The sequence below is a fragment of the Neovison vison genome, chromosome 6, assembly GCF_020171115.1.
Source record: "Neovison vison isolate M4711 chromosome 6, ASM_NN_V1, whole genome shotgun sequence".
NCBI classification, from domain to species: Eukaryota; Metazoa; Chordata; class Mammalia; order Carnivora; family Mustelidae; genus Neogale; species Neogale vison.
This window is the reverse complement of record NC_058096.1, coordinates 60165249-60189136: the sequence shown is the minus strand read 5'-3', so window position 1 is coordinate 60189136 and position 23888 is coordinate 60165249. Positions and strand designations below refer to the sequence as shown.

At 39.2% G+C, this 23888-nt stretch overlaps 1 protein-coding gene across 1 annotated transcript in view; it reads left to right on the top strand.

Moving 5' to 3' along the window:
- Positions 1-23888, top strand: part of CFAP44 (cilia and flagella associated protein 44) — a 164896-nt gene that overhangs the window by 2006 nt on the left and 139002 nt on the right. Inside the window, exons 2-7 of the mRNA XM_044251397.1 lie at positions 5244-5348; positions 7371-7508; positions 8012-8171; positions 12444-12606; positions 16689-16791; positions 22760-22976. Coding sequence (XP_044107332.1) covers positions 5249-5348; positions 7371-7508; positions 8012-8171; positions 12444-12606; positions 16689-16791; positions 22760-22976 — 881 coding nt within the window. The 5' untranslated portion in view covers positions 5244-5248. The remainder of the gene's footprint in view (positions 1-5243; positions 5349-7370; positions 7509-8011; positions 8172-12443; positions 12607-16688; positions 16792-22759; positions 22977-23888) is intronic.

Below are 23888 nucleotides of genomic sequence, written 5' to 3'. Positions count from 1 at the left end.
GTATATGTCCCCAGAAGAACAAAGGCCAAATGGATCTAAGTTGCAGGGAGGCGGATTTCAGCTTAGTATAAAATAACCAAGAACTAGAGCTGAGCATTAACAGAATGTGCTTACTCACTAACCTGAAATGTTTGAATCGAAGCCACCTGATCATCTCTCGAAGTGTTCCTTCATTTGTTCATTTACTCAAGAATGAATAAATTTATCCCTTCAATCATTTTATATACTGACTTTCTATGTGTCAGGCACTGCTCTTAAAACTCTACTGTATTAACTCAGTGAGATCTCAGAACAGCTTTATGAAGTAGGTACTTTATCTTATGAAGTAGGTACTTTACAGATGAGAAAACCAAGGCACAGAGGGGCTAAACACCTGTTTAACACCTCACAGGAGGTGGAAGAAGGAGAGCCAGGCTGTACAGTACCAGGATGACTCTAGCCAGTTCTCAGCCTGACCAACACACTAGACTGCTTTTCTAACAGTGCTGAGCTTAATGTTGCAGATGTGTGACTCACTGGGTGGGAGGTTGGACTAGATAAGACCTCTTTAAACTGTATGAAGATTCCATGGTCACATTTATTGAGCTCTGGCTGTATTAGAGACAATTTGTAGTAATTATGGTAAAAACAACTACTATTTTTGAGTACCTACTGGTACTCAAACCCCTGGTTTACTCAGTAAACCCCTGGTCCTTAAGTCCAGCTTCTTATCTTTGATTGCACAAAAGAATTACCTAGGGAGTGAGAGCCTGAGAATGGTATGCTATGAAAGTCTTCCAAGTGATTCGAAAGCGCAGCGGGTGTTGAGAACTAAGAGTATGAAAGATCTCATTTAATACTTACAATGACTCTGCCAGACAACCTTATTTATCACTCTCATTTTACATATAAATGGACTAAGAGTTAAGGGATGCTAACGACTGGGCCCTTGCCCAAGTTAAACTTTCTACTCGGCCAAACTAGGATGTGAACCCAAGCCATTCTGGCTCCAGAGCCTCAGCAATTTACAGTACAACCTCCCAGTTCCTTGATTCTAAACAACCCCAACCTAACCAACCAACCACATGAATAAAAATCACCTTATTCCATCTCACCAATTACACTGCCAATCTCTAGATCAGGAGCCCCTTGGTTCTTCAGCCCCCCTTTCTCAACCAGAAGAGCTGAGAAAAGATCTCAGTATTTTTTGTACAGTAGTGCTAGTTCAGAACACTGGGAAAATTCCTTGGGTTCCAGTATTTTCTTCCATACTGCACACAACCTGATAGTAACTGTGTTTGTGATATTAAAATTTATTGCATGGTCATATTAGCCACTTGAGGAATATATTGCTTATAATAGTGTGGTATTTTTTTAAAATTTCTTTTCAGTGTAACATTATTCATTGTTTTTGCACCAAACCCAGTGTTCCATGCAATACGTGCCCTCCCCAATACCCACCACCTGGTTACACTTTTGTCTTGACACCAGTTTACCTTTGGTTGTGGCTTAAACTCTTTGTTTACAAACCGGCATTACCATAATGGTTACCATATTTGTTACCATAATTGTTTACTGTAATTGTTTCTTACTCACTTTATAATAAACTTATAAGTAGATTTATTAGGTCTTACAAGCTCTTTATTAGAATATATGTATCCTGTTAATGATCAGTTACAGTATGTTAAAAATAAATGTATCTGGAAAAGAGAAGAGTAAAGGACAGAAAATGATCTCATGAAATTTTTAGTGGTAGGAAGCAGAAAACTATGAGATTGAAACCATTGAGAGGTACTTGACCTACCATTGCTGCCTTTGAAGGGGGCCATGAGCCACACGGCCTCTGGAAACAGAACAACTTCTGGCCTACAGACAAGAAAACAGGGACTTTGGTCCTACAACCACATGGAACTGAATTCTGCCAATAATCTAAATAAGCCTAGAATAGATTTTTCCCCAGAGTCAGCAGAAATGAAAGTAGCTCTGCCAACACGTTGTTTTGACCTTGTGAAACTCAAGAGAACCCTCAGAGTGTGCCTGGATTTCTGACCCAAAAAAGTGTGAGAGAAGAGATGGGTGTTATCTTAGATTGTGAAATTTGTATGCTGGCAATAGAAAATAAAGCAATACCTGTTTATAGACTGAGGTGTTACTGAAATTTGCAGATGAACAGTTATCTCTCAGTTCTTAACTGATCAACAGCCATAGGATATCCATTTACTTTGGTTGGCAAACACAGAGCCTGCTCTGCTCCGCTTATTTAGGGCCTGCGACACAGCAACTGAGAGAATAGTTTATTTTCTTTCCAATAGTTTACATGTTGATTTTTATCAAGGAAACCCTTAGCTATAGTTGCTCTCCAGTCAGGACTTTCAGACCATCCTTGTTCTGGTCAGCCCCGTATCTGGCAGGCGAGAATTCTACCACTGAACCACCCATGCTAGCCCCGTATCTGGATCAGTGGTTTAGAAGAGCTTATTCTGAGACTATATTCCAAGAGAACTGTCAATTTCTTCTTCCTAGATTGTAAAGTATTTAAGGTTAAGGGTTCACTGTTGCTCTTTTTTGTGTCTTCGGCAATGCCAAGTGTAATACCATTTGATATAAGTGGGCTCAGTAGTTTAAGAATTGAGTTGGTAATTGTACATTATAAAGAACCTTTAAAGGGAGGGAAAATATGGCATCTAGGTATGTTTGTAGCTCCCTAAAGACCGTTACCCACAGGGTGGGATAATGTGCAACCACGCTGCAATAACTGATATTAGCTTGCAATATTGATCTTTAAAAATTATTTTATTGTTACAATTATTTAATTATTTTCAAATCCATGACTTGTATAAATGTAGAAAACGAGTCTGTATATACAAACTGGAAGGAAAAGGAAATGTCCTAGATGATAGAATTTGATTTTAAAGGATCTTGCTACTTAAGATTTTTCCATCATTTGATTCCTACACACTTCCCAATCCTAGTGGGCATATATTTTACAATCAGGTGAGAGGAAGGAAGGAAGGAAAGAAGAGAGTGAGGAAGAAAGAAGAAAGGGAGAAAATTAAGGGAAAACACACACACACACACACACACGCGTACACTTTTTAAATGGTAAAATGTCATTTTGGTAACCCAGAAAAATGGCCCCAAAGTGCTAAACAAAATTTAGTAACTTAAGTGTCATTTTAGGACCTATGTTTCCTGATAATAGCTTTTAAGAAAAACATTTGGACCCTGCACTATTGTCCCCCAAATCAAGGCAGGGCATCATCATGATGTCACTTCAAGAAAGCAGATGGAATGACCCCCAAGATACAGATGAAAGGAGGTGGTGTTCACACTGCCCTCTCCACCAACCATGTAGTGTGTATCCCATCTGCTTTCGGCATACTAGCCTTTCTTCACAGACCAGGAAAGGAAAATAATGCACTAGTTCAATTGATTCTCATAGCAGTCTTGTAAGTTGTTTTTACTTCACTCCTGTTTACAATTGAATTCATGGAAAGCTTATGTGGCAAAACTGAGATTCAAACCTGAGTCGAACCACAGATCTGAGTCAAATAGAACTGTGTTCTATTCTGCTTGCCAGTCCTGCAGTAGAAGGAGGTGGAGGATATGTGGTGTTTAGCATAGAGAAACCAAGACTTTTTTTTTTAAATTGTGTAACTGGTGTGTGTTTTTTGAGAATAATAGTTACTACATTATAACCTCTCAAACTCTCCTGTTTTTTAAAAATTATTTTTATTAACATATAATGTATTATTTCCCCAGGGGTACAGGTCTGTGAACCATCAGCCTTACACAATTCAGCACTCACCATAGCACATACCTTCCCCAGTGTCCATAACCCAGCTACCCTATCCTTCACCCCACCCCCAGCAACCCTCGGTTTGTTTCATGAGATTAAGAGTCTCTTATGGTTTGTCTCCATCCCGATACCATCTTGTTTCATTTTTTCCTTCCCTTCCCCCCACAAACCCCTGCCATGCCTCTTAAATTCTTCATATCAGAGAGATCATATGATAATTGTCTTTCTCTGATTAACTTATTTCGCTCAGCATAATACCCTCTAGTTCCATCCATGTCATTGCAAATGGCAAGATTTCATTTCTTTTCATGGCTGCATAGTATTTCATTGTATATATACACCACCTCTTCTTGATCCATTCATCTATTGATGGACATCTAGGTTCTTTCCATAGTTTGGCTATTGTGGACTTTGCTGCTATAAATATTCAGGTGTACAGGCCCCTTTGGATCACTACATTTGTCTATTTAGGGTAAATACCTAGTAGTGTGATTGGTGGAGAAGCCAAGACTTATAAGGAGAATATAGCAGGTGCTTTTAAAGATGAAGAGCTGCAATAGAGGGAGGACAGGGAAAATCTGCTGTGTCACTTCCCTCCTTAAAACCTTTCAGTGGCTTTCAGTTGCCATAGAAATAAGTTGTAAACTCCCTAGCAAAAGCTTAGAGATGGTTCTATCATCTGCTACCGGCCTCCTCTTCACTGCCTGTTTCACAACAGACTCTTTCAGCCTTTCACAGACATAGCACTCTCTCTCAAGTTCCCTCTGCCTAATACATTCTGTCTATTGTAGGCCTGGCCAACCTCTACTCATTACCCTTGTCTCCAATACTTCTTCCTGAACTTGAGGATATGGGTTAGTCATCTTGCTAGACATGCCCACAGGACCCTGTTCTTTCCTTTTTGTAGCACTTAATATATTTTAATTGATCATTTAATATCTATCTTTCTGAACAAACTCCACAAAGTTAGGAATTATGTTTCTAGTTCAGTACCATAATTTAGTTAGTGTCTACCATAAGACTTGATAACATAGCAAGTACCCTGAACAAATATTTAAAAATTAAAATTAATTAGTAACACCAGAGGAGTTAAATGATGGAGTGACGAGAAGAGGAAATGGAGGGGATGAACCAAAGTAAGGATGAGAGGGGATTAACTTTAATGATGGAATATTTGAGAAAAGATGGACTGGAATGGCATTTCACTGCAGACTTCTGGAAAATCAGAGGGCATCACAGTAAGCTGGCCTAGAAAAAGGGACTGTCTGACTATATTCTGCCATTTTGCAGAGGTCTCTGCTGGTGGCTATACCTCCTGCCCATTAAGTCACTTGGATACTATGCAAACATACAATTATCAACACACATGGTGTTTGATGCTTGTAGAATTTGTTAGGGGAAAGATATCTGTAAATGATTTTTTTTCACAGCTGTTCCCTTTCTCATCTCAATTTTGTGCTTACAGAGGAAATGAAGGAACCAGGGGATCAGGATACTGATGGGAGGAGATTAGATAAACCAAAGAGTGATGGGAAGCGGTCTCTGAGCTCCTTGAAGTCTGCATCAAAATGTAAGTAAAGATTATAATATACACTTAGATTTTTATTATTAAATTTAGGAAAAATCACTTTTGAAGAGCATTTAAGTTTGTGCAGCAGAGATGGTTTAGTTGTTTAACTCTGTTACTAAATTCTAAGTTTGTTAAGAGCAGAGACTGTGTTTTAACCATTTAATCTCCAGTTCCTGGCCTATAGATGTTACTGTCATCTCTGTATTGATAATGACCTCTTTGCAAATCTGGTCTTGCTCTCTCTTGTGAAGTCTGCAGTCTTTAATGAACTTTTCTAATACAGTATAGTAGAAAGAATTGGGCTCTAGGTTTGAGGCCTGGGTCTATCACTTAGAGATGTTTGATCTGGGGTAGATTATTTCACCTCTTTGAGCCTCAATTTACTCACCTGTTAAGATGATAATTGTGAGTTGTTTGAGGATTAAATTGGATAACATGTGGAAGAATATACTGCGAATAGAACAGAAATATCCTGATACCAAAACCAGACAGATGCTACAAAAAAAGAAAACTACAGGCCAATATCCCTGATGAACATAAATGCAAAAATCCTTAACAACATGTTTACAAAACACAATCAATAATGGTGAAAGGATCATTCACCATGATCAAGTGGGATTTATCCTCAGGATACGAGGATGGTTCACTATTTGCAAATCAACCAATGTTATTTGATTGATTTAACAAAACAAAGGATAAAAATCACAAGAATATGTTAATAGATGCAGAAAAAGAATTTGACATTTAAAATCCAACATCCATTTACAATAAAATCTCTGAACACAGTATGTTTAGAGAGAATATACCTCGACATAATATGGGCCATATATGAAAAATCCATGTCCTAAAAACAGAAAAACAGAACTTTTCCTCTAAGATCAGGAAGAGGATGAGGATGTCCACTCTTGCCATTTTTGTTCAACATAGCACTGGAAGTCCTAGCCACAGCAATCAGACGAGAAAAAGAAATAAAAGGCATCCATATTGTTAAGAAAGAAATCAAACTGTCACTATTCACAGGTAACATGATGCTATACATAGAAAACCCTAAGGACTCCACAAAAAAATATTAGAAGTAAAAAATGAATTCAGTAAAATTGCAGGATGCACAATTAATACCCAGGAATCAGTTGTTTTTCTCTACATTGTTAACAAAGTAGCATAAAATGAAATTAAGAAAATAATCCCATTTATAATTACACCAAAAAGAATAAAATACCTAGGAATAAACTTATCTAAGAAGGTGAAAGACCTGTGCTCTGAAAACTATAGAACATTGATGAAAGAAATTGAAGAAAATACAAACAGATGGAAAATTTCTAATGAATCCAATTTCTTTAATAAACAGAAAGTTGTTTATTTCTTCTTTTGTAAGTTTTGTAACTTTGTATGTTTTATAGAATTTGTACATTTATTTTAAATTATAAAATTTGTTAGTATAACTCTAGGATGTATTTTCATTCCTGATGTTGGAGATTTGTATTGTCTCTCTCTTTGTTCTTGATTGGTCTAGCTGGGAGTTTCTCCATTTGGCCAGTCTTGTCAAAGAATAGGATTTTGGTTTTGCTCATTTTCTCTATTGTTTATTTGCCTTTTATTTAACTGATCTTTGCTTTCATTTTTGTAATTTCTATTATTTCTTTTTATTTTCTTTTTGCTTTCTCTAGATTCTTGAGCTAGAGCTTCAGGTGTTCGAGTTTTGACTTTTCTTCTTCTAAGTGTACAAAACTAGAAATTTCCCTCTAAGCATTGCCTTAGTTGCATCCCACAAATTATGAATGTTATATTTTAATTATCAGTTAGTTTGAAATATTTTTAAGTTGCCTTGTTGATTTCTCCTTGACCCATACATTATTTTTAAATGTTCTTTGATTTCCAAATATTTGTAGGTTTTCCAGATATCTTACTATTGTTTTTTTTTTAATTTACTTCTTTTGTGATCAAAAAATATTAGCTACTTTGGAAATAAGGAAATATTTAATTCAAAATGTAGGAATTATTAAAACAAATTACTTTTAATAGTTGCTGTGAGAGAGGATGCCACAGATGAAACATTTGTTGAAGGGGGAGAATCATATTTAGAGGATGATGATTATGATACGGAACGTTTGGAGGGAAGTTCAGGTTCATTTCACTATGACTATGTGGATAACATTGGAGGTAAGTAAGTACTGTTAGTTTTCTCACAGTAATAATAACTGTTTTAAAAACAAATTGCCCAAACCGAACAGTTAAAAATTCACAGAAATAAAAACTTGCAGGGTGTGTCGGGTGATAAAAGGAAAAGCATGGAACATGCTTTAGCAGGGTGATTTAGAGGCTTTGGAGCTGTATATTACATTTCTGAGGATCACATACCAAACTCTCATACTTGGTTTCCTGGGAACTGGATGGACTAAGGACTATTCTACCCCAGATTAGTGAATTCTCACTCTGACTTGAACTGGTTAGGAGTTGCTCTTTGAGACTACAGAAACCATGACCAGAGCTCTGCATGTCGGCTCTTCCTCCCATGCTCATTGGTGGGTGGCATCCCACATTCAGGCCACTGGTGGTACTTACTGCTGGAGTATTATGGGCTAGGTACCTGCCGCCTGTCTTTGTGAAATGCAATTTTAGGATTCATCAGATGCTCTTCTTAGTAAAATCTTTTAATTTTTTAGACTCTCAGTATGTGGAAGCCCTTGCTCCAGCCTCCGAAGAGGTGGAGGAAGAAGTTAAGAAGAAAATCTCAGAGAACTTCTTCTACGACTATACGGAACTTATTTCGATGCCTTTTGTGACTCCAGATTCGAACATACCACTGGATCTTCTCACACTTGTGTATCCACTCCAGTTACACGTGTATAGTTTTTGGATTTCAGCTTCTTAGGTCAGGGGTCGGCAAACTAACCCACGGACCAAATGTGGCCTCTGGTCTGTTTTCGTGAATAAAGTTTTATTGGAACACAGAAATTCTCATTCATTTACATTTTGTCTGTGGCTGCCATTGCACTTCAAGGGCAGAATTAAGTAGTTAAAACAGAGGCCACCTGGTTCAAAAAGCCTAGAATGTTTACTGTCTGCCCTTTTCAGGAAAAGTTTGCCAATCCCTGTCTTAGGTGATTCTAAGAAGCTTGGCCCTTAGAGAAGTTGAGATAGAAATACATGATCTTAATTTAATCAAGCTTTTGTTGATGCCAAATAACCATAAAGAAAAATGATGGTTTTCTGCTTGTTCTTTCATGCGACATGATGTGCAGGAGACCAGAAGGCCTCTTATCCTGGTTTCCCACCTCTACCAGCCTGGCATCCCTTTCTCAATGCCTAGCAAGTTAAACTCATCGATTTCTTAAAACACTGATGCTATTGGCAGGCAGGGGCACTGACACACTATTTATCAGATGAATATCAGAGAAGACAACCCTGAGGAAGAAGGGTCCAAAATAATAAGTTTTAATTGGTCTGCAGAGTAAGAGTCCATGAAAAAATTTAAAGGTGGGAATAATCAACAAGAGGATTTAAGGTTGCTGTCACTGTACAACATTAGGTTTGTCAGGTGGGGTTGGGAGAAGATTTCCATTCATGCTCTTGCTGGCAGTTTAGCATGCTTACCCTTAGATGGGTGCTGGAGGGGACCACATGGCCTAGACCGCTGACTGGCCTCTTAGACAAGGTGTGCTTAAAGAGGAGGGCTGTGTACTTTATAACTCAGTGTTGCTTTTTACATAAAGATAGAACATATTATTATCACTTTCTATTTCAATCCCAGGTGTAACTAAAACTAATTCACCCTGAATCTTATAACTTGGAAGTTTTCTCTCCTGAGGACTTTTTTGTGTATGTGGTCTTTGGACAAGTTGCTGATAAAAGTTATGCTGTTGCCTTTCTTTTAGCCTATTTGTTTCAAATGAGGTGGTTTATCAGTGTCACCTGGAAGCTTTTCCTGAAATACACATGGTCTGAGACCTTTCCTGGACCTACTGCATTATTATCTGTGGGGAGAGGGACTTGGGCACTTGTAGTCTGAAAAGCCTTCCCAGGTACATTTTTTTTGTTTTAAGGTTTTATTTATTTGTTTATCAGAGAGAGAGAGAGATTGAGCACAAGCAGGGGGAGAGGCAGGCAGAGCAGGCAGAGTAGGCAGAGGGAGAAGCAGGCTCCTGGCCAAGCCAGGAGCCCAATGTGGGACTCGATCTCAGGACTCTAGGATCATGACCTGAGTCAAAGGCAGTGGATTAACCAACTGAGCCACCCAGGCATCCCTTCCCAGGTACTTTTGATGGTCTTGTTCTCTCCCAGCCCCCAGTACTGGGGACTTGCTGCTCCAGGATACAGGGCTCTCTGTATTAAAGAGATATACCTAGATTCCAAATAGTAAGAGTCAGAGTGACCTTGATGTTTGCCTTGAGGTGTGAATTCCTTCTATTCATGATGGATGAGTGGCTCTATAAGCTATAGACCTTTTGTGAACACTTTCAATACCAGGGAAGTCACAAAGTAGCTTGTCCCATTTTTGGAAAGATTACATTATTAGTTGTTCCAGACCTTGAGTCAAAAGCTGACCCTCTGGACTATCCTGCATTAGACAGTTGTACTCTCCAAGAATGAGAAGCTCCAAGAAGTCAGCTGTCATGTATCCCCTACATACTCTTTTTTGTACTTTAGTAATTGTGTTGAGTCTACTTCAATTTGAAATTTTGTGTTTTATAAATCAATCAAGAAATATGTCATTTATTAAATAGCATCTAAACCATAGTATAATTTATATAAGATGTAATTAAATGCAATTTTGTTTTATTTTTTTAAAGATTGTATTTTTTTGTCAGAGCGAGCACAAGACGGGGGAGCAGTAGGCAGAGGGAGAAGCAGGCTCCCCACTGAGCAAGGAGCCTGATGGAGGACTCAGTCCCAGTCCTAGGACCCTGGGATGATGACCTGAGCCAAAGGCAGCCGCTTAATTGACTAAACCACCCAGGAGTCCCTTAAATGTAATTTTAAATTGAGGGTCCTAGATGCCCATGAACAATGAAGGCCCTGGGTCTCTGATAGGAAGTTAAGAAGGCGCAAGCCAGAGGAGAGGATGGGATAAAACGGAAAGGAGTTGAAGCTATAGCAGAACACAATTTAACATCTTCAAAGCTCTGGTTAGTGGCTGCCACTGTCTTCTGGGGTTAAAAGAGAAGGATTGGACTCTGTTGTACATTAATTAACTATTTCACCCAACGGAATATTTACTGAATATTTACTGAATGCCTGAGGCTCAAGACACTGCACTCAGCAGTCTGGGAAGCAGTCTGGGAGATGACCTGTGAGAAGAAGCAGGTTGTGATTTGAAAGGGGAGAGTTTGGGAACTAACAATCTTACCCATTCTGCATTGGAGAGCAGCAGCAAGTAAAAGGGCGTCTCCCCCTGACCCCGAAATTAGGGATGATAATATCAGATAAATGATCACATGTCTGATTCCCAGCTGCCATCCATGTCAGTGAAGAGATGGTAGCCTACTTCTACTCATGGCTGTAGACATAGCTTTAAGCCCTCCAAAGTGTTATACTGGTATCTGGGAACAGAGAAAGGAGAGAAGGAAGGAAAGAAAGGAGAAAACAGCAGTTTGGGGAAAGGGAAAAGGTGTGTAGGTGAAGTCTCCTGCCCCATACCAGGCTCTATGAAGATAAAGAGCCTGTGGTTCCCACTCTTATTTGTAAGGAGGCCTCAGATAGTTTCCCTGAGGACTGAATAGCTTCAACAAGATCTTTGGATCACACATTCATTTGCTCTTTATAGAAGATTCAATTTTAGGTGTTTATGTCTTTATTAAATTGATAAAATTCAGTTTTCTTGAACAGATCAAAAGCTCTGAAATGTTCTCTTTTTCAATTTAATTCTTAGGCAATGAGCTAGGTATAGTTATATATAGTTAGTTGTAATTTGTATATACTTCACAATTCAAATTGCATTAAGATTTTCTCTTTCTTATAATTATAGATACTCTTGTTAAAAATTCTGCATAGTTTCTTCCTCTAAAAATATTCACTTACAAATAAGGGTAATCCCCTAAAATCAGAATTTATTTTTTAAAGAAGGGCTCAAAAAATAAAGATTTCTCCAATGATTCTTTAGCTTCTGTGTTCGCCAGTGAGTTCTTAGAAAATATGAACCCATCTACATAAGATACACTATGTCTTATATTTCTTTTGCAAACTACATTTTTTATAGATTAATCTCATTTACTTAATACATTTATATCTTGGGTTCTATTAATTTGAACTTGAATGTAGTAACAAGGTACATTTAAAAGATGTTTTATAAAAACAGGTTATTTTAACCTCTATTTTGGATTAGTTCAGACTTACTCTATAGGATAAATGTGTACACACACACACACACACACACTCATCTACATAACTATACATATTAATGAGCTCAGGAAATGTTAGCATATTGATTATACATACTTATATACTAAATATTATTTAGTTTATTTTCATAATTTGCTCATGTGAATTAAATTTCAGTTACATTTATGTGGATTTATTATATTAGTCACATTATCACTGGTTTGTCAGAACTTTGAAACATTCTGTCAGAATTTTAAACATCTCACCTTTCAAATTCAGGGAAGAGGCCTACATAATACTTTTCTTTTATAAAATGAATCTGCTTTCAGGATCTCCCTACGAAAATTAAAATACCGACTAAATCAGAGTATAAGAATTTTCACTTCATTGAAAAATAAAGTTGCATGGTATTAAATAAAAACTGAGTTCCAAAGTATAATTCAACTACTTCAACACCGACCCTTTGCCTAATGGCACAGCTTTTAAAAATACATTTACTTCGGGGCGCCTGGGTGGCTCAGTGGGTTAAAGCCTCTGCCTTCGGCTCAGGTCATGATCCCAGAGTCCTGGGATCGAGCCCCACATCAGGCTCTCTGCCCGGCAGGGAGCCTGCTTCCTCCTCTCTCTCTCTGCCTGCCTCTCTGCCTACTTGTGATCTCTGTCTGTCAAATAAATAAATAAAAATCTTTAAAAAAAAAATACATTTACTTCATTACGTTTCCTCTCTCTAGGATGCTTACTTTATTACACTCCTTTTCCTTAACAACTTTCCCTCAGTCATTCCTTTGGTTACGACTGCAGAAAGCGGGCCAACCTACAACTTCTGGACAGCAATACTGTGATCTACATAGCTGGGAACCAGCTGATCTTTCTGAATTTGAAAACCAAGGAACAGATGTACCTGCGAAGTAGCAGTGGTAGAGGAATTGGTGTCATTGGGGTATGCTGTTGGTGACTTTGGAAAAAAAAATCTATCTTTTTGTATCTGTTTCATCTTGGACCAACCCAGCTCTTAGGTGCCAATACCATAGGTAGTATTGCGGGATTTAGGCATTTTCAATTCGACTATTACAGCCATTCCATTCACTGACGTGTTCTCTGTGCAGTACTACAACATTATGTTAATGATACGATCATCTCATTTTGCAGATAAGGAAACTGGAGCTGATAGAGGTTAAGTGGCTTCCAACTATCCTGCAGCTTTTTCATAATGATCACTTTTTTTCATTCTGCAAAAATACTCAGATGAATAGCACAAATGATAATTCATATCATAGGGAGAAGTGCCAGATAAAATGTAGGTATAAAATCGAACATTAGGAGATCAAGTATACATTGTACATTCCGTAATTTTTGAGCAGTTGACAAAAAGATTTGCATGTGATTTGGAGGCTGTGTCTTCCTCCTTAGGTGGCTGTCTCCATCAGTCACCTTCTTTCTTATATCTTTGGCCTCTCCTTTTCATCCTCAGCATAAAAGCACACTAAACTAACTGGTCTTCATAAAACCAACTTATGTCTTCATAAAAGCACTTCTAAATCAACCATGCCTTCTGTTTACTTGCTGGCTTTTCCCTTCATAGCCAGGTTTGTCTTTTCCCCTCCCACCTCACTGAAATTGCCTTTACTAAAGTGACCAGTGGCCTAGTGAGTAGCCAAACCCGAAGAATATCTTTTTAGCTGTCTCTTACTCGAGCTCTCTATAGCACTTGGCCCCATACCTGAAGTTTCCCCCTTGACTGTTTTTCTACTCTGTGATCCTTAAAAGTAGGTGTCCTTAGATCTGCTCTCACCAATAACCACCCGAGAAACACCTCTTGGTGCCTTTAGAGCCATGAGAGGGGCCCCTGTTCAGAGTAGGCTGTGTGAGACAGGGAAAGGAGGAGAAACACACAGGATTTGGGGCACATACAAGCAGCACTTCCATAGTAGCTGCTCAAAGAGTTTTTTAGAAGGATCATCATCTAAATAGAAGTCTGCCCTGCTCTTACCCTGCCTGTCAGGTGTGAGCAGCCCAGACAGAACTGGCAGGTGCAGGGCCCACATCACCACGCCCTGCAGAGGTGGAGGGCTTCCCACAGAAAGCCTGGTGCAGATCCAGCTGAGAGACTGGGCCAAGCTAGCTGGGGGTAGTGGGAAATAACTTTTGATTAAATTAGATGGGACCTGGTAAGGTATTTAGAAAGGGAGGTGAGTGGAGAGGTTTTGAAGATTCTTGCTCTGAGAAGTGAAGCAGGGACATGAATGGCAATGCAGAAGGTAAAGAAAATCCGAGATCCACAAATAGAGTGGCTATCGAAATAGGACCTGGTGAGAGGGAAGAGTGAGGAGAGTCTCTTGATCATTGATCTGTACGTAGCATGTGTGCATGGTAAAGTCCCTGCCCCCAGCAAGAATTAATGAACTAATTAGGATTATTGTTTTAAGGTTTTAATGATTTGAGAGAGAGAGAGAGAGAACAGAAGTGGGGGAGGAAGGTGGCGGGGGTAGGGAGAGGGACAAGCAGACTCCCCACTGGGTGTGGAGTCTGATGTGGGGCTCAATCCCAGAACCCTAGAGCCCTGAGATCATGACCTGAGCCAAAGTCAGATGCTCAACCGACCGAACCACCCAGGTACCCCAAGAAGAATTTATTACATTGTGTGTCCAGCAGTACTCAGAATATGCAGGTATTTAAATGACAAAAGGTTCATGACCTCTCTGAATTCAAAGAGTTTAAAATCCATCTAAAGAGACAAGACTCATATTAAAAAGCAAAAAAACAAAAATCTAGATCCGTGCAAGTACGTGATACCGTGGCACCAGCTGTGTGCAAATATTCAGAGGCCCAACTTGAGGGTCCTGAGTTCTGTGGAGGGAAGTCAGTTAGGGGCCACCCTGAGGTGTCATGTACCCTGAGGTCCACATCACCTGCAGAGTGCTAAGAAACAGGAAACTAGCACTTCTTTTTTTCTCCCATTATGTAGTTTTGAAATTTCTGTTCTGTTGTATAATAATTTGGTCTGAGGTCAGTAGGCGAGGTGTTCTGTGGTCAAGAATGGCAGTCCTTATCATCCTCCTGGACTCTGGACAGTTGGATGTCCATGTGTGCTGGGGCTGTCAGAGCCTGGCTAGTGGCAGGGGCCTTTCCTCAGCTGTCCTCATCACTTCATTTCCCCCTAAAACAGTTTACCATTTGTGGATGAGAAGTGTTCGTGCAAAGCAGTGAGAAACCTGTGAGAAGTGGTTCTGGGGACATATCAACTATCTTTCAGAAAAGATAGGGTGAATCTGTATGTTGAATAAAAAGTAAATAACTCATTAATTCCACGTCTCCACTAAAAATAAAACACCAAGCCCAACCCACAGAGTTTCTGATCTGAGGGCTGCAACTTTTTCACTTACTACAGACCAGACCTGGAGGAGTAAAAGATTTGCCTGTAAATGGGCATCTAGAAAGATGTAGTTGTAATCTGCTTCCCCCTAAGTCCTTCCTAACTCCAATTTTTTAGTTCCACTTTCTTCTTGGCTTCCGACACCTGGCTTGAATTCTACCTCTGACATTTGCCAGCTGTATGACTTCAAGTCATACAAGTTAGCCAATACCAATGATATTGGTAGCCAAATTCACAAGGTTGCTGTAAAATTTAAGGGAATTAATTCACATAAAAAACACACAGTGTCTGGGACACATAATAACCACGCAATAAGTGTTCTTCTCTCACTGAGTGTGTATCCTATAAACCCAAGCCTTGTTTCGAGCTGAAGTGATGGGTGTTTACTTGAGTGGAAGAGGTGTCAGCAGGAAGACCTTATTATAGGTCTTACGGCGCCGTGGGTGGGGAGAAGAAAAAGCAACAGTGTTATCTTGGGTACCAAAATCTACAGTACAACCTATATCCTCTGAGGAAAGCTCCTCTTCCACAGGTTTAAAATCCAGAGTTGCAAAATGGTAACTGAAAATAGAATTTTATAAAGCACAATATGTGTCTTAAATAGTTGATTTTTGTAAGAGCCTATTTTTATTTTTAAAATATCCATTGACTCTTCCTGCACATTGGCTTACCAATGAACAAAAATACCAGGAATAAACATATAATTCTGTAAGATTTATACTGCTGTCACTTGAAATGCTGACACAAATAGTTTACCTGGGGCATATTTAGTCTCTTTTCCTCTGCGTCTGGCTTGGAAATATATCTTTCTCACTTCTAGTAAGTTTATAGACATTCGCAGTGAATTTGTCCAAGGTGCATTTTTAAAAACTGAGCTGTAACCTACTCTAGAAACATGGATTTTTCTGTACAAAAAGCTAGTCTGATTTATATATGGAGGGTAAACAATTTATCTAACTTAGTTGTTCTCAAAGAGTGGTCCCAGGGATGGCAGCAGCAACATCACCTGGAAATTGTTAGTGATAGAAACGCCAATTTGGGGGGCCCAGCCCTGATACACTGAATCAGAAACTCTGGTGGTAGGGCTTGCCTTCTGTGCCTTAATAAGCCCTCCTGTGGTTCTGATGTGTGCTAATGATTAAGAACCGTTGTTCTAGCTCTTCTGATGGCAATTAAAAAAACTGTAGGGGTGGAAATGGCTCTATTAACAAAAGTAAAACTTAAAATGAGCGTTCCCTTAGGTTTCGTTTTATTTATTTTTTCTATTTTTAAAGATTTTATCTATTTACTTGACAGAGATCACAAGTAGGCAGAGAGGCAGGCAGAGAGAGAGAGAGGGGTTGGGAAAGCAGGCTCCCTGCTGAGCAGAGATTTTTTTTTTCCCCTCGATCGATGAGGGGCTTGATCTCAGGACCCTGGGATCATGACCTGAGCCGAAGGCAAAGGCTTTAACTGACTGAACCACCCAGGCACCCTAGGTTTCATTTTAAATCACATCCATCACCACGTACTTATCAGATGCCCATTTTTAAGTTTTTTATTGAAGGGGATCCTAATAAATTATAAAATCACATATGCTAAATACTACATTAATAGGACTATAAGAAAATTCTCCTTTTATTATTTAAGTGAGATTTTACTCTTTATAGGTACATCCTGATAAAACTTACTTCACAGTAGCTGAAAAAGGAGTTTTCCCAAAGATTATCATCTATGAGTATCCTTCTTTGAAGCCCTACAGAATCCTTCAAGGTGAGCTCAGTACATCCTCTAAAATATTCCATGTTCAAGGTTAACAATATTCAGGGTTTTCCAGAGACACTTTATTTAAAGGAATTGTCTTTTGCACTTGTGGGGGCTAGCAGGTCTGAAGGTTGTAGGGCAGGCTGGTGGGCTGGACAGTCTTTATCTTTTTTTTAAAGATTTTATTTATTTATTTCACATAGAGAGAAAGAAAGATAGAAAGAGTGAACACAAGCAGGGGGAGCAGGAGGGGAGAAGCAGGCTTCCTGCCAAGCAGGGAGCCCTATGTGGGGCTTGATCCCTGGACTTTGGGATGAATGATCTGAGCTCAAGGCAGCTGTTTAACTGACAGCCACTCAGGCACTCCTAGGCTGGACATTCTTGGGCTGGGTTGATGCTACATGTTCAGGTAGAATTTCATCTTCCTCAGGGAGATCTCAGTTTTGCTTTTAAGGACTTTCATCTGATTGAATAAGGTCCGCCTGGATTAAAATAACCACAAATGAAATTAATCACCACAGTTCTCTTATAAATTTTGTTCTCCATATAATTATTTCTAGTAGTTAGTTTTTTTTTTTTTTAAGATTTTATTTATTTGACAGAGAGAGATCACAAGTAGGCAGAGAGGCAAGCAGAGAGAGAGGAGGAAGCAGGCTCCCTGCTGAGCAGAGAGCCCTATGCGGGACTCAATCCCAGAACCCTGAGATCATGACCTGAGCCGAAGGCAGAGGCTTAACCCACTGAGCCACCCAGGCGCCCCTAGTAGTTAGTTTTTTAAATGGACTACTTTTCAGAGCAGTTTAAGATTTGCAATAACGTTGAAAGGATGGTTCAGAGATATCCCATAGCCCTCTTCCCCCACATATACATAACATTCCCCATTATTAACATCACTTACCATGTACATTTTTACTGAGGACTAGTCTCTGTTAGTGCATTATAGTCACCCAGCGTCCACAGTGTCCCCTGGGGTTTACTCTTGTGCTGTATTCTATGGGTGTAGACAAATGTCTAATGATGTATATTCATCCTTATCCTCTCCTACAGTGTATTTTCACTGTCCTAAGAATCCTCCTCTATGCCCTGCCTATTCATGGCTGTCCCCACTGGCAACCACTGATCTTTTTATTGTCCCCACAGATTTGCCTTTTCCAGAATGTCATATAGTTGGAATCATACAGTGTGTAGCCTTCTCAGATAGGATTCTTTCACTTAGAAATATGAATTGAAGTTTCCTCCCTGTCTTTTCATGGCTTGATCACCGGTTTCTTTTTAATGCTGAATAGTATTCCATTGTCTGGAAGTACCACTGTTTATTCATTCACATATCGAGGGCATCTTAGTTGTTTCCAAATCTTGGCAATTATGAATAAAGCTCCAGTAAACATCTGAGTACAGGCTTTTGTGTGAACATACATTTGGAACTACTTTGGGTGTATACCAAAGAGCACAATTACTGGAGCCTATGGTAAGGGTCTGCTTAGTTTTGTAAGAAACTGCCAAACTGTCTTCCAAGGTGGCCGTACTACTTTACATTCCCACCAGCGGTGAGTGAGAGTTTCTGTTTCTCCACATCCTCACCAGCATTCAGTGTTGTCAGTGATTTGGATTTTGTCCATTCTAAATACGTGTATTAGTGGTAGCTCCATTTTTTAAAAAAATTGTGTTTCTCTGATGACAGGATGTGGAGCGTCTTTTTATATGTTTATGTGTTATCTGCATATTTTTGGTGAGGCTGTCTGTTAAGGTTTTTGGCCCATTTTGTAATCAAGTTTTTAATTTCTCATTATTGAGCGTTGAGAGTTCTTTGTATATTTTGGGGAACAGTCCTTTATCACATATGCCTTTTGCAAATATTTTCTCCCAGTCTGTGTCTTGTTATGTCATTTTCTTGATATTGCCCTTCTCAGAGGAACTTTTTATTTTAATGAAGTTTGGCTTATCAGTGATTGCTTTCATGGATCCTGTCTGTCTTTGGTGTGAAATCTAAAAAGGCATCACCGACACCTGAGGTCATCTAGGTTTTCTTCTACATTGTCTTCTAGGAGTTTTATGTTTTTGCATTTTATATTTAGACCTATGATCCATTTTGAATTAATTTTTTGTGAAAGGTATAAGGTCTATGTTTACATTATTTTATTTTTTGCTTGTTTATTTGTTGTTTATGGATGTCCCACTATTCCAGTGCCATTTGTTGAAGGGACTGTCTTTGTTCTGTCTTTGCCTTCTTTCAAAAATCAATTGACTGTATTTCTGTTGGTCTATATTTGGGTTTTCTTTTCTGTTTCATTGATCTACTCTTTTCCCAATGTCACACTGTCTTGATTACTGTAGTTTTATAGGAATTTTTGAAGTCAGGTATTATCAGTCCAACTTTGTTCTTTTCACTTAATATTATGTTGACTATTCTGGGTCTTTTGCCTGTCTGTTTGAACTTTAAAATCAGTTTGTTGATATCCACAAAATAATAATCCAATCATTTTTATACATTGTTAGATTCAATTTGCTAATATTTTGTTGAGGATTTTTACATCAATGTTCATGAAAGATACTGTTCTGTAGTTTTCTTTTTTGAACAAACTGTTACTTGTTATGTAAATTAAGAACATCAAGGGGCACCTGGGTGGCTCAGGGGGTTAAAGCCTCTGCCTTCAGCTCAGGTCATGATCCCGGGGGTCTGGGGATCGAGCCCCGCATCGGGCTCTCTGATCAGCAGGGAGCCTGCTTCCTTTCCTCTCTCTCTGCCTCTCTGCCTACCTGTGATTTCTGTCTGTCAAAATAAATAAAATCTTTAAAAAAAAAAAAAAGAACATCAAAAATTTTTTATTGTACTTTCACTTACTCCTTCTTCAGTTCTCTTCATCTCTTTACGTATATCTGAGTTTATGACCTATGTTATTTGTCTTCTGTTTAGAAAACTTCTTTTTAACATTTCTGGCAAAGCAGGTCTCCTGGCAACAAATGCCTTCAATGTTTGTCTGAGAAAGTCTTTATCTGTCACTTTTTAAGAATAATTGCACAGTCTTTCTCTGTCACTTTTGAAGAATAATTACACAGGGTAAGAATTCTAGGTTGGTGGGGTTTTTTCCTTTAAATATTTCAGTCCATTCTTCTTGCTTGTATGGTTTCTGAGAAGTTGGATATAATTCTTCATTCTTCTATAGGAAGGTTTTTCTCACCTTTGGCTTTTTTTTTTTTTTTTTTTTTAGGAGTTCTTTATCTTCATTTTCTGTAGTTTTCTGGGCATTATTCTAGTCGTTATTCTCTGAGCTTCCTGGATCTGAGGTTTGGTGTCTGATATTAATTTGCAGCAAATTCTCAGTCATGACTTTTTTCACATATTTCTTCTGTTCCTTTCTCTTTTTCTTTGCCTTCTACATACATTACATTTTTGTAGTTGTTCCATAGTTCTTAGATATTCTTTTCCGTTTTTATCAGTCTTTGTTCTCTTTGCTCTTCAGTTTTCAGAAGATTCTCTTGATCTGTTCTGTAGTCCAGAGATTATTTCCTCAGCTGTGTCCAATTTATTAAGGAGCCCACCAAAGACAATTTTCATTTCTGTTATAATGTTTTTTTATCTCTACTATTTCTTTTTGGTACCTTCTTAAGGTTTCTATTTCTCTGCTTACATTGCCCATTGGTTCTTGCATATTCTCTACTTTACTCATTAGAACGCTTAGCATATTAATCATAGTTCTTTTAAATTCCCAGTCTGATAATTCCAACATCTGTGCCATATCGGGTTCTGATACTTGTTCTGTCTGTGTAATTTTTTCTTGATAGTCAGACATGGTGTAGTTGGGACAAATAATTGGTGTAAATGGGCCTTTTATAACTTGGTGGTAAGGTGTAGGGGAAGGGAAGTGCTCTTTAGTTTTCCGATTAGGTCTCAAATTTTTAGTGAGCCTCTGCCTCTGAAACTGAACTTCACAAATGTTTCTGAGTTGTTTTCTCCCCCTTTGGTGGGAAAGGATGCTTATGATGAGGGAAAAGAAGGCAAGCCCAGGACAAAGCAGAAGCTTATACCCCACAAATCTCCACCCCCTCCATGGGATATATGTGACATTCCCTAGACACCTCTGGCTGCCTTAAAGCTAAGGAAAGGAAAAACAAATAGTTAACTTATAGAAAGCACAATCCTGCAAGACATGAGTCTCTCTCTGTTTACAAATGCCTTGGCAATCTACAAGAACAAAGCATTTCTATCAATAACCTAGTTTCCAGAAGGAAATGTAGGTACAATTAAATAACCTTATAACCTGCAGCCATTGAAGCAGCAGAGTGTATGTTCCTCCAGGAAGCTCCCAACTATCTTAACGTTGATTTCTACTAGAAGGAAAAACAACGGTAATTTGACAATGACAAAACCTCTGGTATCTTGTAGGTCTCCTTTAGCATATGAAAGCTCTTTTGGAAACCTCCCTTTTCCTTACTCCCTGAGCCCCATTGTATATAATCAGCCATCCTTCACAATGCTGGTGCAGTAGCACTTTCTGCCCATGGGTCCCGTTCTGTGCTTTAATAAAAGCACCATTTTGCACCAAAGACATCTCAACAGTTCTTTGTCATCAGCTCTGGACACCACCCACGGAACCTCACCTGTATTCCAAAACCACATCAATTAGAAGGGGTTAGAGTTCCTTCCCCAGGTTAGTTAGGCTCTGGTTAATTAGTTTCTCCTGGGGCACCTGGGTGGCTCAGTGGGTTAAAGCCTCTGCCTTCGGCTCAGGTCATGGTCCCAGGGTCCTGGGATCGAGCCCCGCATCGGGCTCTCTGCTTGGCGGGGAGCCTGCTTCCTCCTCTCTCTCTGCCTGCCTCTCTGCCTGCTTGTGATCTCTATCAAATAAATAAATAAATAAATCTTAAAAAAAAAAAAATAAAAAAATAAAAAATTAGTTTCTCCTGAGGACAGGCTTTATTAAGAAGAACGGAGTGTTCTGGTGTGTTTCAAAATGGTTCCTTTTCTCCCTCTCCCTGCTGAAAGCTGAAGGTGTTTTTCTCATATTTACTGTGGGAACGTGGTCAAGCTTCTGGGGATACATCTCACAATATTGCTGGGGCCCACCAATGACTGGGTCCTCCTGGAGTTTTTATTTATTTATTTATTTATTTTTATTTTTTCAAAGATTTTATCCATTTATCTGACAGAGATCACAAGTAGGCAGGGAGGCAGGCAGAGAGAGAGGGGGGAAGCAGGCTCCCTGCTGAGCAGAGAGCCCGATGTGGGGCTCAATCCCAGGACCCTGGGACCATGACCGGAGCCAAAGGCAGAGGCTTTAACCCACTGAACCACCCAGGCACCCCCCTCCTGGAGTTTTTAATTCTCAGACTTGTCCACACTGAGCCCCCAGCAATTCTTCAGTTAAAACTTAAGGTTGTATTACCCTGACACTGATTCTCTCTGCTGTGTGGATGTTCCTGCTGTGGTAAGTTGCAAATGCATCTCACCCACCAGCCTCTCCTGTCCTGGGAGCAGCCATTTGCCCCATGTCCTTCCCTCACTTATGAATCCACAAAGAATTGTTGATTTTTTACTGTGTTCAGATTTTTATTTGTTGTTAGGATAAAATGGTGACTTTCAAGCTCCTTACATGCATAACCAAAAATCTGAAGTCCTCCGTTTTTATTTGATGAATTTTTCAGTGGCAAATTTCTAATTACAGATTGATCTCTTTCTGCCATCTAACATGATTTTGTACCCCCCTCCCCCACTTCATAAAAAGGAGTGTGTTCTTATGCAAAATGTGACTAGGATTTCTTCACTTTCCCCCCTCCTGTTATGTAATTCATTCCAAAGCCAAGGGTGATGCATGATTTTTGGATCCTTTCTTTGGGAATTCTTGGCGTTCTTTCATCAATACTTATCGCCAAGGGTGCTCACTTGCTCTCTTTCCCTCCTTTTTTCTTTTAAGTAATATACTCTTGAAAATGAAATAAATGTTGCTTTTGTTCATTAGACTCTCATTCATCCTTTTAGATGGGACTGAGCTGGGCTATGCTTATGTGGATTTTGACAACAGTGGTACCTTGCTAGCTTCTGTTGGCAGCAGCCCTGATTACACACTGACCATCTGGAATTGGAAAGAAGAACAGCCCATACTGAGGACAAAAGCTTTTTCCCAGGAAGTTTTTAAGGTTACTTTCAATCCCGAAGATGATGAGCAGCTTACTACATCGGGATCAGGCCACATCAAGTAGGTTGTGTGCTGGTAGATTATCATTAAGGATATTGTCTGAGAGGATTAGCCAGCTGGAGACATTTGTGCTGATGTTAACATTAGGATAATTTTTAAATGTGTTCTTTTCAAAACTAACTGTAGTGCTGCTTTTCTAGTTGGATATGGGGCTTTTATGACTGAAGCCAGTACAGCTAAAAAGAATTTAACCTGCTGCCTTCTTACAGGCTTTACCACCTAAAAGAGTACTTCCTCTTACTTACTAACATGGCATATTGAGTTTTCAGATCCACTTTATTTTTTGTTTATTTATTTATTTCAGCGGAACAGTATTCCTTGTTTTTGCACCACACCCAGTGCTCCATGCAATCCGATCCACTTTAAATCTGTGGGAGCAATATTGTTTTTTTTTTTTTTTTAATTTTATTTATTTGACAGAAAGAGAGAGAGATCCCAAGTAGACAGAAAGGCAGGCAGAGAGAGAGGGGGAAGCAGGCTCCTAGCTGAGCAGAGAGCCCGATGCAGGGCTGGATCCCAGGATGCTGAGATCATGACCTGAGCTGAAGGCGGAGGCTTAACCCACTGAGCCACCCAGGCGCCTCTGTGATAGCAATATTGTATGATAGCTAAGTCATTTTGACATCCTAACACAGGACCCTCGGTACTAAATTTTAACGGAGCCTACTCTTGATCTCAGGGCTCTGGCTCTAAACTCCATGTCCTTTTCACTCTTTCATACTCTGCTCTCTTTTCCAGGATGAAATGATTTTGTCTTTTTCTGTCTTCATTCTACCCTGTCTTATGCATTTATTTAACAGCCTTCTGTCACCATCTCCGGGCTGCTCATAACTAAATTTCCAGTGTCCTCTTCGAGAAAGACATTTTTATCCTAAGTTGCTCTTATTCCAATTTAAACCTGGCTCTCTTCTT